The 12,361-nt window shown below is 38.7% G+C and overlaps 1 protein-coding gene across 13 annotated transcripts in view; it reads left to right on the forward strand.

Moving 5' to 3' along the window:
* DTNB (dystrobrevin beta) overlaps nucleotides 1–12,361 on the forward strand; it is a 227,692-nt gene that overhangs the window by 150,991 nt on the left and 64,340 nt on the right. For all 13 annotated transcript variants that reach the window (XM_079111086.1, XM_079111076.1, XM_079111081.1 and 10 more), the window contains one exon: nucleotides 12,281–12,358. In XM_079111086.1, the coding sequence (XP_078967212.1) occupies nucleotides 12,281–12,358 (78 nt within the window). The remainder of the gene's footprint in view (nucleotides 1–12,280; nucleotides 12,359–12,361) is intronic.

A 12,361-nucleotide genomic window follows, 5' to 3' on the forward strand; every position in this document is an offset into this window, starting at 1 on the left:
CTTCTCTCCCAAGGTGCTCTGTGAGGTAATCTACCCGTAGAGAACAGCCTTCATCGCGTGATTGCTGTCTCCTCAGGGACAACAGCAATGCAGCGTGGATGCCAGATGCATGGAGAAAGAAGTAGCATTTGCTGCAGAACACAAAGGTCACATAGCTTTTCTTGCCTTTATGTGTTCGCTACTTAAGCTGCTGGGTTGAAGATAATCATTTTCATTTTTGGTAAGGTGCTGAAGCCTCTGGAACTTCCCACAGAGTCCCTTACAAGGGGCAGCCCCCTGTATCTTTCCTGTCTGGTAGAAATACCTGAGAGTCGGCCTGTTTTCTATAGCAATGTATTTGTTTTTGTTTTTGAAAAACAGATTTCAGTAGTGACTATGTAAACAGGTCAGGAAATGACATTGTATGACAGGTGTCACTAATCTCTCTGTGAGCAGTAACTTGTTGAAGCATTTATGTTTTCTTAAATACAGCAGTAGACATCTATATAAAGTAGTACCGATGACTTCTCTAAGTTTAATGAACAAGGAGAATAAGGAAGGGGAGATTTATTGTGGAAAGTTTTTGAAAATAAAATAAAATAGTACATTTCTGTTGATTTGGATATCTGTTTTGTAAGACCCTTGTCTGCTTTTCAGTATATTAAAGTGAGCAATACTATTAGTTATTTTGCCAATCATTGTTCCATCTTACAATTCTGTACTTTGCTAGAGCTGAGAAAGATACCTGGGTTCCTCTGCAAATATTTAGGCCCTGTTTAGTGGTAAAAGTGTAAGAATTCATTTATAGTAAACCTTTTCTTCCTAAAAAAAAATCTCATTAAATAAGGCCTACACCACAAATGGCTATATCAAATTCCTAGAAATAGAAATTGAGACACATGTGACTGCTGAAAGAGTTGTTTTGGTTTTTGCTTCTTTCTATGAACAGGTTAATTGCATTTTGGACATTTCTGCATTTTTCTCTGTTAAGGTTAATTATTATGAATGACCAATAAAGTAAAATGTACTTTCTTTTTTTTTTTTATAATTTTATTTTTGCTGTAGGTGGACATAATACCTTTATTTTATTTTTATGTGGTGCTAAGGATCGAACCCAGAACCTCACACATGCTAGGTGAGAGCTCTACCACTGAGCCACAATCCCAGCCCTAAAATGTACTTTCTCGAAGTCAGAGAAACCTAATTGTAAATATGTAGCATGATATTTATGCTACATAAATTTACAGTAACAATAGTTATATTTTAACCTTTTGACTTTCCCAAAAGGTGGTTTACCTTATTTGTTTAACTTCTTGCTTTAGTGGATAAACATGGAACCTGCCTTGACAATAGGAGGTGATTTGCCATTGCACAGAGCAGGAAGAGGAGGGGCTCTGCACTTGACCTAACTGTTGCTGCAGGCAGAGTGCTCTTTGAGGAAGGATAGAATCGTAACAATAAAAGGAATTTTAGAATCTGCCTTCTTAGTATTTCACCAGTGAACCAGCATTACAAATTGCTATAAATCCTATATGTCCTTTTCATCATAATAGATAAACTGGCTTGACTAGTCAAATATACACTGTTGACAAATATATTTTGTTTACTTCTGGGGGTCCATGAATTGGTCTGTAGACTAATAAATTTTGAAGGGAAGTGACTTACTAGAGAAGTTAACACATCCTGAAACCTTATGCAGCAGAAATCAGAAATACCTGTGTCCTGGATGCTGCCATCTTTTGAGGAAAGTTAATCTAAGTGAACATTTTTTTAGTCTGCAGCCCTCCCTTTTTCTGCGAATGACACCCTATTCTTTGGAGACCTGGTCTTCTCCTAATCCCAATGTGTTGTTCCAAGAGGACTACCCACCAAGCCTTGGGGGCCCTCCTCTGCCAGAGTGGGCAGATGACTCAGGCACTTCAGAGTATTTGCTGGGGCTGATGGTGGAGCTGTAAGATGTTAGGCAGAAATTTTCTTGTTAAGCATGAACAGCTGTGAGTTCTATTAGACTCTGACCCAAAATGAGAGCTTAGCAAAGGCAACAGCAAATATCATAATGAAATTCCAGTATCCTGGAAGCCACCCACACCCCTGCCCTTCCTGATGTTTGTTATGAATATAGTTATCAGATACCATACTTAGTTTCTCCTCTTTTTTTTTTCCCCCTTAGCAACTTCAAGTTAGATTTGAAGCCAGTAGTCCTAAATTAGGGCAATTTTTCTCAAACTTGAGAATGTTTTGTTCCCCCTGAGAACTCTGATCTGAAAAATTTGCGTGATACAGAGATACCTGAATTGAGTGAGTGGGTTCCTGGCTTTAGAACCAGATAAAAGTGGGTTCTAATACTGGTTCTACCACATAACCTCAAACACATCGATTATCCTCTTTCATCTTCATTTTCTTTCTTGTGAAATAGAAATACCACCATGAGTAGTGCAGGAATGCAGATGTGTATTTGAAGGGCCTGAGTGCAGATGCATTGCTCACACTCCACAGGTGCGCAGATATCACTCCCAGTTCTCCCCGGGTTCTCTAAGAAAAGAGATGTATGCAAATCACGCAGCTCCCTTCGCTGTTGATGTCAGGGTTTTCCATATTCTTGTCTTGTACTCATCTTTGAATATACCAAATGAAAGAATTAAACTAAGTTATAGTTTTGGTTTTTAAGTTTTTTTTTGCAGTTGTAGATGAACAGCAAGCCTTTATTTTATTCATTTATTTTTATGTGCTGCTAGGCATAAAACCCAGTACCTCACACATGCTAGGGAAGCGCTTTGCCACAGAGCTATAGTCCCAGCCCCTAAGTCATAGTTTTTAATAAGTGTTTTACATGATTTTGATTGTAAGTTATTGTCAAGCATGATTTGATCTGAAAATCGTTTACATGTTATGCTAAACTTAAGTATTTATTGTCACTGTGACGATTATGAAGACAATTGAATTACAAACTTCTCGAGGGCAGGGACAGCCTTCAACTTGTGTTATCTTGTGTTTTCCCCAAAGCTAGCAGTGCTAGGCATGATAAGCAGGGATTTTTGTTTGTCTGTGTTCTGAGGGCTCGTATTTATTTAAATGGAACTAATAATTAAAGGAGTTTCCTGGAGATGCTGAAGTTCCGGAAGCTGTTTTTCTGATAAGAGATGTGAGAAACTGTAATTTTGGCAAGTCTATAATGGACATTCCATGATGGGTACCTGGGAGAAGAGCTGAAAGCAGGGGATTAAATGAAGCAGAGCAGGTTGCTGGAGAGACGTGCTGGAGTGGTTCGCTAGGTGAAAGATTGAGGCAGTCTATGATGTGCAATGTGCATTTTGCATTTATTTTAAAGTGCGATGAAATCTGCCACACGACTTTAAAGTATGATCCAAGTGAGTAGAGTAGGGAAGATAGTCTTAAAAGTTAACATAGGTATGTGGATCCTGGTCAAAACAGCTGGCTACAAAAAAATTTAATACAGACTAAATCTATTAACTGCATGTTTACCTCCTATGTAAAGCATTATTGTGAGGAGTACAAAAAAAAGTAAGGGGCTAGGGATATAGCTCAGTTGGTAGAGTGCTTGCCTTGCAAGCACAAGACCTTGGGTTTAAATCCCCAGCACCGCAAAAAAAAAAAAAAAAAAAAAGTAATCACAACAATGAAAGCATCGGGGCATAATAAAATCCATTTCTATGTCACACTGACAGTAATAAAAAGACCAAAAAATCTGCTAAGGATGCCCAAGTACATGGCAGGCAGACAGCTATCCAGGTGAGACTGAATTACAGGACAGTAACCTTTTACCTCTGCAACTAAAAATATGCTCTGGTGGAAAGAGCACGCTAATGTCAAACCATTTAAAACATGAAGGGTGGGGGTAATATTTGCAAAAGAGGTTCTGTCCTCAGGCCTCAGGAAAAGGAGCAGCTCTAACAGGTGCCCAAGATCTTGCTCCCCACCGCCTGCCAGGCTTCAGAGTGGGCTTTGTGCATTTATTCGTTTGTCCAGAGTTTTATGTAGAAGTCTTGCTCAAACAACATCAATAGCATACATTTACATCCTTGGTTAGAGTCTTATGCAGACAGTTCTTGCCCCTGGATCTTAGTCAACCCAGAAAGCCAAAGCAAGTCATAACACTCACTGTTGGTCCTGTGCCCATTGTTAAACTGGCATTTCTTTTTAAAGTGAGCAGTCTGACTGATATAATAGATAACTTGTTCATTAAATGAATGTATGTTGTTAGACTGAGATTATGAACCTAGAACGTCTTTGAAATTATGATTAGATTTTAAAGTCATCCTAACTGGAAACATGTTTTCAAAAGAAACAATTTATTCTAACTTATCTATTTTCCTTGGGGCAGCCTGGCAGTAGATAAGAATGGAAGCTCAAACCAGATGGTTTGAGTGTGGATAGGCATTTATAATACAGTGTTTTAATGTTGTGATAGGGAAAGAATAAATCACCAAAAACTGTACTCTGTGACTGTCATTGTTGTACCTTTCTATGGAAAGGTTACAAGAATTATTATTGAGCTGCTGATTTTAACTTATAAACTAAGTAAACAGCCTTAAGTAAGTGTTTTCCTAAGTGACTCAACCATCGTGACTGACAACACTCAGGAGTCTCACTGCCGCAGTTCAGTATTAGTTGGTCCATTATTTGGCCTTGTGACTGCAAGAACACTACTTCTCTCATGCCTCAGTTTCCCCACCTGTAAAATAAGAATAATGGTGTCTACCTTATGAGGTTGTTGAATGAGTGAATCCCTGGAAAATATTCACACTGAGTATGACAGATTAAACAGTAAATATTGCTGCTGTTATTAAAGACATACTTCTCTGCTGATTCTTCTTGAGTCACAGTTTACAGAAGAGAAGAAAAAAATGACATAGACCAAGTAGTTGATATGAATAGAGTTAAATAGAAAGGAATATATACCACTGTCTGCAATACGGGTAGTGGCGGGGAGGCCTGCTCTAGTTGGCAACACTGCGGACTATCTACCAAATACAGCAGCTGATAATGTCAGGGTTCCATTCATGGAGAACAGTCTCACCAAAGTGAAATATAATAGGAAAATGACACTGCGCTCTACTCTCCTGTGTGTACAGACATGGTGTGACTCACGGTCAACAGATATTTACTGAGCGCCTACACCATGCCCCTTATCATGCGTGCTTACTTGAAGCAGAGCGATAAAAATAGCACATAAACGCCTCACAGTCTAAGAGAGGAGATAATGGAGAATGAGCTGTTTTCTTTACCTCCTTTCCTGAGGGTGGTGGTGGGAGGGTGCTGGGAGGCTGTGAACCTTGGGCTCTACTCAGACTGTTCGCAGGTCGCCTTCAGCTTTTGAAGTGGTACCCCGCCATCTCTTTTTTCTGTGCGAGTGCGCGTGCTCTTCTGGGCTTCGTATTACACTTTCGGTTTGCTTTCTTTTTTTCTTTTTAACCTTTTTTAGTTGAAGATGGACACAATGCCGTTTTTATTTATTCATTTTTACGTGGTGCCGAGGATGGAACGCAGCGCCTCAGCCAGGCAAGCGCTCTACCACTGAGCCACAACCCCACCCCTCAGCGTTCTCAATAACAGAAGTAATAGAGGCTCACTTTAGAAAACTTGACTCAGTGTCATTGGAGGTTACTTGTCCTGTTTTCCCCTATACTTTGTAAATTTCGTTCTTACATTAAGCACCTTTTTCTCTGGAAATCAAGAAAAGTTAAACTTGAACAATCAGGCAAGTACAGGAAAAGTACAAGCTGACAGGAGAAATCGCCCAACTTTGGCCTGCCCTTGCTTTCTGCTCATTACATTATTCAGCTGAGACCACGCTGTGTGTGTGTGTGAATAAGTGTGTCTTATTTTGTAGGGCTGTGGTGAAGACATGGTGATGTAAAGCTCCGAGCACGGTGTCTGCAAGATAGTTATCAGTCAATAATTGTTAGCTGTTACTCAGTTATCTTGCCTTTTCTTCCTCATAACAAGCTGGGCAAGCTCCACCACTGAACTACACCCTCGGCTCTTGACCTCCTTTTTTACCTCTTCAGGCTAAGCATTTTTCCAATTAAGAACTCTTCATAAGCATTATTTTCAATAACAGCAAAATATCCTTTGGTTATGGACAACCATGGTTTACTTTTCCTTTCCCCATATTGAACACTTGGTCTGCTTCCAAAATTATCCCATCATAAATACTACTTCTCCGATTATTTGTTAATGTAGACCTATTTGCATTTCTGATTAATTCCTTGGAATAAATTCTTAGAAAAATTCCTGAATCAAAAGTGCTTGAACACTTTTTAAGGTTTTGATGGATGTATTGCCAAATTGGCTTGACTTTTTATTTTCACTCTTGACTAGTAGTAAAGTAAATTAACACCTAAATCAGAAAACTCCAGTGCTAAAGATTTTCTTTTTAAAAAATTATTACTTTTATAAGGAAAAACGATCTGTAATTTTTAACATGAATTTCTTTTGAGTTATTTTTGTTACTTCTTTTTAAAGATATATATCCATTTTGTGCATTTGTTTGATTAAAATACTAATCATTTTCTTGTAAATCTGTGTGAATTCCTTATTTTTTAAGGCATTTCATTTTGCTGTGTCACGTGTTTGGGTAATTCCAACTTTTTTTTTTTAACAATTCAAATTAATTGGTCTTTTCTTAATTTTTTCATTGCTTTTGAGCTTAGAAAATTTTGTCTATCCGTAGAATTATATATTTTCTCCTAATTTATATAGTTAAACATTTACATTTAACTCTTCAACACCCTGGAAATATATTTTCTTTATGGATTGTAGTGATCTTAATATTGTCCCAGAGTATAGCAGTTTTTCTTATGTCTGTTAAGCACTTACTATATTACAGTTATTTTTTTCTGAATTTTTCTTCTCTTTAAGACTTAAGTTTTCATCCTTTAAATTTTGATCCCCATAAATTAGCACAGTACCAACCACTTCATAGAAACACAAGCAATTGAAAAATTAATCAAATATACAGTTGCACATAATTTGCCCTGGAAGATTTTTATCTACCCCCTTCTCCCCACAGTATTGGGGATTGAACTCAGGACCTCACACATATTCAGCAAGCTCTCTACCACTGAGCTAGATCTCCAACCTTCTGTTCTGGAAGATTTTTAAAGGCATGAGTTGTTCATCATCTAGTCTTAGATATGAGTTTTAAAACCTTAAGAGAGATTTTGTAGAAAATTTTATTTCAAATTATTATATATTCCAGAACATCCACCAACATGAATTTGAGTGGTGTGGTCCTAAGAGAGTGCCTTAGTCTGTTGATGTTGCTGTGTAACAGAAGAGCTGAGACTGTGTAATGCAAAAACAACAGAAGTGTGTTTTAGGGTTCTGGAGGCTGGGAAGTCAGAGCACAGCGCCAGCCTCTGGCAAAGGCCCTCATGTGTCATCTCCTAACAGAAGGTGGAAGGGCAGGAAAACCCCAGTGCAAGAGTGGGGCCCCCCCTCTTGTCAGCCCACTCCCACCGTGCTGACCCACTTCTGCCGTGATGGCATTAATCACCCCTTGAAGGGACCACCTCTTCAAACCACCTCAATGGTAGTTAAGTTTTAACATGAATTTTATTTTATTTATTTTTTCATCAGAAATGTTTTTTTCTTTTTAAGAATTTTTAAAATTTGTTCCCATTAGTTATACATGATAGTAGAATGCATTTATGCATTTTGATAAGTCATACACAAATGGAGTATAATTTCTCATTTTTCTGATTGTACATTTTGTAGGACCACATCAGACATGTAGTCATATGTGTACATGAGGTAGTAATGGTGGTTTCAGTGTATTCTTCCTCCCCCCATATGCCTTTCTTAATATGAATTTTAGAGGAGACTTAAATAAAGGGTTGGGGACATAACTCAGTTGGTAGAGTGCTTGCCTTATTAGCATAAGGCTTGGGGTTCAATCCCCAGCACTGCCAAAAAAAAAAAAAAAAAAAAAGAGGAGACTTAAATGTAGCAGAGAACTACATGAAAATGATTTGTGCCAGTAAACTAAATTTTCACTTTATATGAGAGGTGTTGTCTGCTCAGTAACCAGAAGCTTTCTATTGTCTTAAGTCGCCTTCTTATTGGACACTTTCCCAAACTTATCCCACCCCATCTAGAAACAATAAATAAAGATGTGCCTTTAGAGTGTTCATAACACTCAAAGAACTGCTACCATTTAAGTGATACTTAAATATTTTCAAACAACATTTCACCTAGTTTTCATATTTTCATCTGCTTTCTAGACATCCAGTGGCACTAGAGATTCTACAGTTTGTCAGCTAAAATCCTGTTCATCCTTTCCTTCCTGCTTATTCTGTGTACCACTACTTAGTTCAGATATTGATACCACTACCTTCCCAGCAGCCAGGTAAAAATCCCATTGTTCTTCACCCCCTAACCCTGTATTCTTATGCAGTCACCATGTCTTATGCCTGTTTTACCCCCACAATATCTTTTCTTTTGTCTCTACCCCATTTCACTACCACTGTCCACCCTCATAATCACTGGTCTGGACAACTGCCCTGACCTGGACTTAGAGCTTCCATTCCCTCCTCCTTCCAGATCCACCCTACGTGATGATTTTTAGTTGGGAGTGTGCTGTAGAAAGACTGCCCTTGCCTCTAGAGCTTCGGGCCTACTGAATTGAGGATAGAGTTTGGGCATCTTATTTACAAAAGGCTTCTCAGATGATCTCTATGCACACCTGCATAAAAATCAGTGTCTTACAAACTCCTAGAATTATCTTTTAAAAACCCAACTATAATCACATCATGCTTTAGATTTAAACATTCAGTTCTTCCCCCACGCCCTGCAATACAAAGTCTAGATGACTTAGCGTATGAAGGAACAAGCCTGGCTCCCGGCCTGGCTCTCACCCACCTTGCCAGGTGATTTTCACGTACCCCCATCAGGGCCTTTGAGTCTTGCCAGGTGAGTTGGACCCAGTGTGCCGGGTACCTTTGCCCTTCTGTACCTTTTTTCATACTGTTCCCATCAAGGCTCACTTGACTTTTTTCTGCATTTGGAACACTCACCATTACTGCACCCCTGGGGCCTTCCCTGACACCCTCATTCCTCCAGGCAGCAGGAACTGCTCCGTGACTCTGCAGGGTTCTGCCTCTGCTTGCTCTGCTGCTCGCACTCTTTGGCATTGTGATTATTTGTTTGCATATCTGTCTCCATATCTGTATTTTTAGGTCACGGGGATAAAGGTAGTCTTATCTTTTGCATAGGCTTTCAGGAAGTGTGTTTCTTATCTTTTAAGAAGTTAATTCTCAGGACTGGGGCTGTGACTCAGTGGTAGAGTGCTTGCCTAGTACATGTGAGGTACTGGGTTAGATTCTCAGCACCACATAAAAATAAATAAATAAATAAAATAATGACCCATCAACAACTAAAAAATATTTTTAAAAAAGAAGTAAATTCTCTACAAGTCTTTTTAAAACCACCTCAGTGTACTAGCAGATTACTTACCACCTTCTACCTATTTACCCATCTGCTCTATGCCCCATTTTTAAAAACAAAGCGTATCTTATTAACAAAGAAGGAGCCTCCCAGACTTCTGGATCAAGTGATGGTAGCCTTTTGGTAGCATGGAACTTGTTACTATCCAAAGACACTCTATTGAGATCTTCACTAAAGGAGGACATGGACCAGCTAGTGATGTGTTTGAAGTATTCAGCTAGGTTTCGATATTAAAGACCAACAAACCCATCTGATTTTGCTAATTCTGTCTTGCTAGTTTCCATAACTTGTATCATTAATGTCAACTTCTTAGACATATTCATCGGACATATTCCATTTTCTTCCTCTTTTTTTTTTTTTTTTTTTGGTACCGGGGATTGAACCCAGGGACACTTAACCACTGAGCCACATCCCCGACCCTTTTTTCCATTTTATTTAGAGACAGGGTCTCACTGAGTTGCTTAGGGCATGGCTAAATTGCTGAGGCTGACTTTGAATTTACAATCCTCGTGCTCAGCCTCCTGAGCTGCTGGGATTACAGGCATGCACATGCCCAGTTCATTGGATATGAAGATATTTTCAACCACGTCTTCATGAAGTTTTTTTCCTTTTAAGCCTGAAATCTTTTTGCGTGTATTACATCTTCTAAGAATGCATTGGAGCTGTTGGCTTTCCCAGTAAACTGTGGCTCTGGGGGAGATACTGTACTAATGTTTGCAAAGGCCACTTTCATTTTGGTCTACAAATACATACTTGTCTCTAGCAAAACACATTAGGAGTCCAGAAAGGTTATGCAGCTTGGAGGAAATTCTGCTGAGTTTACAGAATACAATGTAATCATTGCCATCTGGTTTTGAATATTAGAGAAGTGGGTTCTCTGTATGTGTGTTAAAATGATAGTTGAACATGATATTTGCTGAGATGAAGGTAGTTATAAAGACTTTTGTAGCATTGAACGAAACAGAATGCTACAAATTATAAAATTTTATCATGTGGATCCATGTTCAGGGAATTTTTAAAAATTTTATTGTCATATTTCTCCAAAGATGTCAGAAAGGAAATTGAATACAGTAGTGTCCATAATATTGAAATAAAGTAGGTAGCTATGTTAGTTCTGAAAGAAACATGAAAGTATTCTTATCTTATTTTGGAAATGGATTACTAATAATAATGTTCTAAAGAAGCAAAGCCTATTCTATTTCAGGACCAGAAAATTTCTATTGCCCTTAAGCATGAAAAGCTGTTCTGCTGAATTTGTTACTTCGTAGGAATTGTCTCCTTGATTCAGTTGGACAATTGATTTAAAAGCACCAGAGGCAGAATTAGAAATTTAGAACTAAAAGTAAGCTAATCTCTGTGTTTTCTTCCATCATTAGTCAACCTAAAATAATAGATGTGTTGATTATAACTCATAGCATAAATAGGCTGGAAAGCTTGGGTAACTGTGTGAATGACAAGTAGTCAAATAATTGGGAATTGAACTCTAGCCTAGGAAGGCATATTTCAGTTCTGAATGTCTTACTTGGGGACTTGTCGCCCAAGGAAGGAATGTAGAACAATAATCATGGTACTGTGGCTTAAAAATCAAGAGACCTAGATCTGTTCCCTGCAAATTGCTTTCCATTTTGGATCCTCTCTGAAGTGGGAAATCATTTTTTAAATGAAGTTATTTTTTTTTTAAATAGGAGTGCATGGTAGATGGAGAGAGAGAAACCCCTCTTCATTCCCTGGGCTCCTTGGCTGTCCCTGAAGCATTTCCCTTGAGCCTTTATATGAATGCAGTAGGAAACATGCAAAACAATAGGTGACATCCCTTAACATCCACCAGGCATTGCTAAGTATAGCTTCTCCAAAAGCAGTTTAGTAATCAACTCTTCTCTCAAAAGGAAGGAGAAATCAGCACCTAGATAAAAGGATTTTTTGACTTCACTTTCCTGCTTTTGAGGGACCAGTCTCTCTGAGAGGTACTTCTTTCAGTTTAGGAGAAGTGACAGATTTCCCAAGAGGCATGTTTGGCAGTAGTCATGAGCAAGATAGAAACCATGGTAGCTCTCCGCCTAGAGAGGGAGAAGGGTTAAAGAATGGCCTGAAATTAGATGACAGGCTCTTTTTTGATAAATTTGGATTCATCCTCTCTGCACTTTCACAAGAGGGAGGAATAGCTTTTGGGTCCAGAGATCCAGCAGTGGAAGACAAATTACAAAAATGCTTGCCTTTAAGTTTAAATTTGAGTAGGTTACAGAAGACAGCATTCTAATTAAGGTATAGGTATAAAATTTGGATTATTAAGATTCTAGTAAATTATTAATAAAATTTGCTCCAGGGTCTTATTTTTTAATTTTGTGTTTAACAACTTAATTGTTAAAAACAAAGTTGTAACAAAGTTTGCAAACTAAATGTGAGGGAGAACAATGAGCTGTAAACAAATCTCAGGAAAAGCATATGCCTCAATGTTGAGACTTTGTGATACACACAGAATGCCTAACACTTAGTAATCCTGTACCTAACATGTAGAGAAATTCATCAAGTAGCAGAATTCATATCCTTGGGTACTAAAGCCACAAGCAGAAACCACTGAGGTTCCCTCTGGTGGTAATGTCTTTTTAATTTGTTGCTTCCCCTGGTACTGTGCAACTCTGCAGCCCTGTGGCCTTGCGAGAGAACCCCTTCTAGTTGGATTTACGTAGGCCGAGGTCTCTATTCTGCACCCATTCCATGGTGCCACTGTGCCTGTCAGCAGGGATAGTCGGTTCCTTTGCCCTGGTCATTCTTTCACTTATTTCTCTGGTCGTGTTGGTAATTATTAATGTAATATAAATGTGTTTTCTTTCAGCCCTCCTCGCCCTCTGACTAATATGAATGACACCATGGTTAGCCACATGTCCTCCGGAGTGCCCACCCCCACCAAGAGGTA

Source organism: Sciurus vulgaris (genome assembly GCF_902686455.1).
Source record: "Sciurus vulgaris genome assembly, chromosome: 14".
Classification (NCBI taxonomy): Eukaryota; Metazoa; Chordata; class Mammalia; order Rodentia; family Sciuridae; genus Sciurus; species Sciurus vulgaris.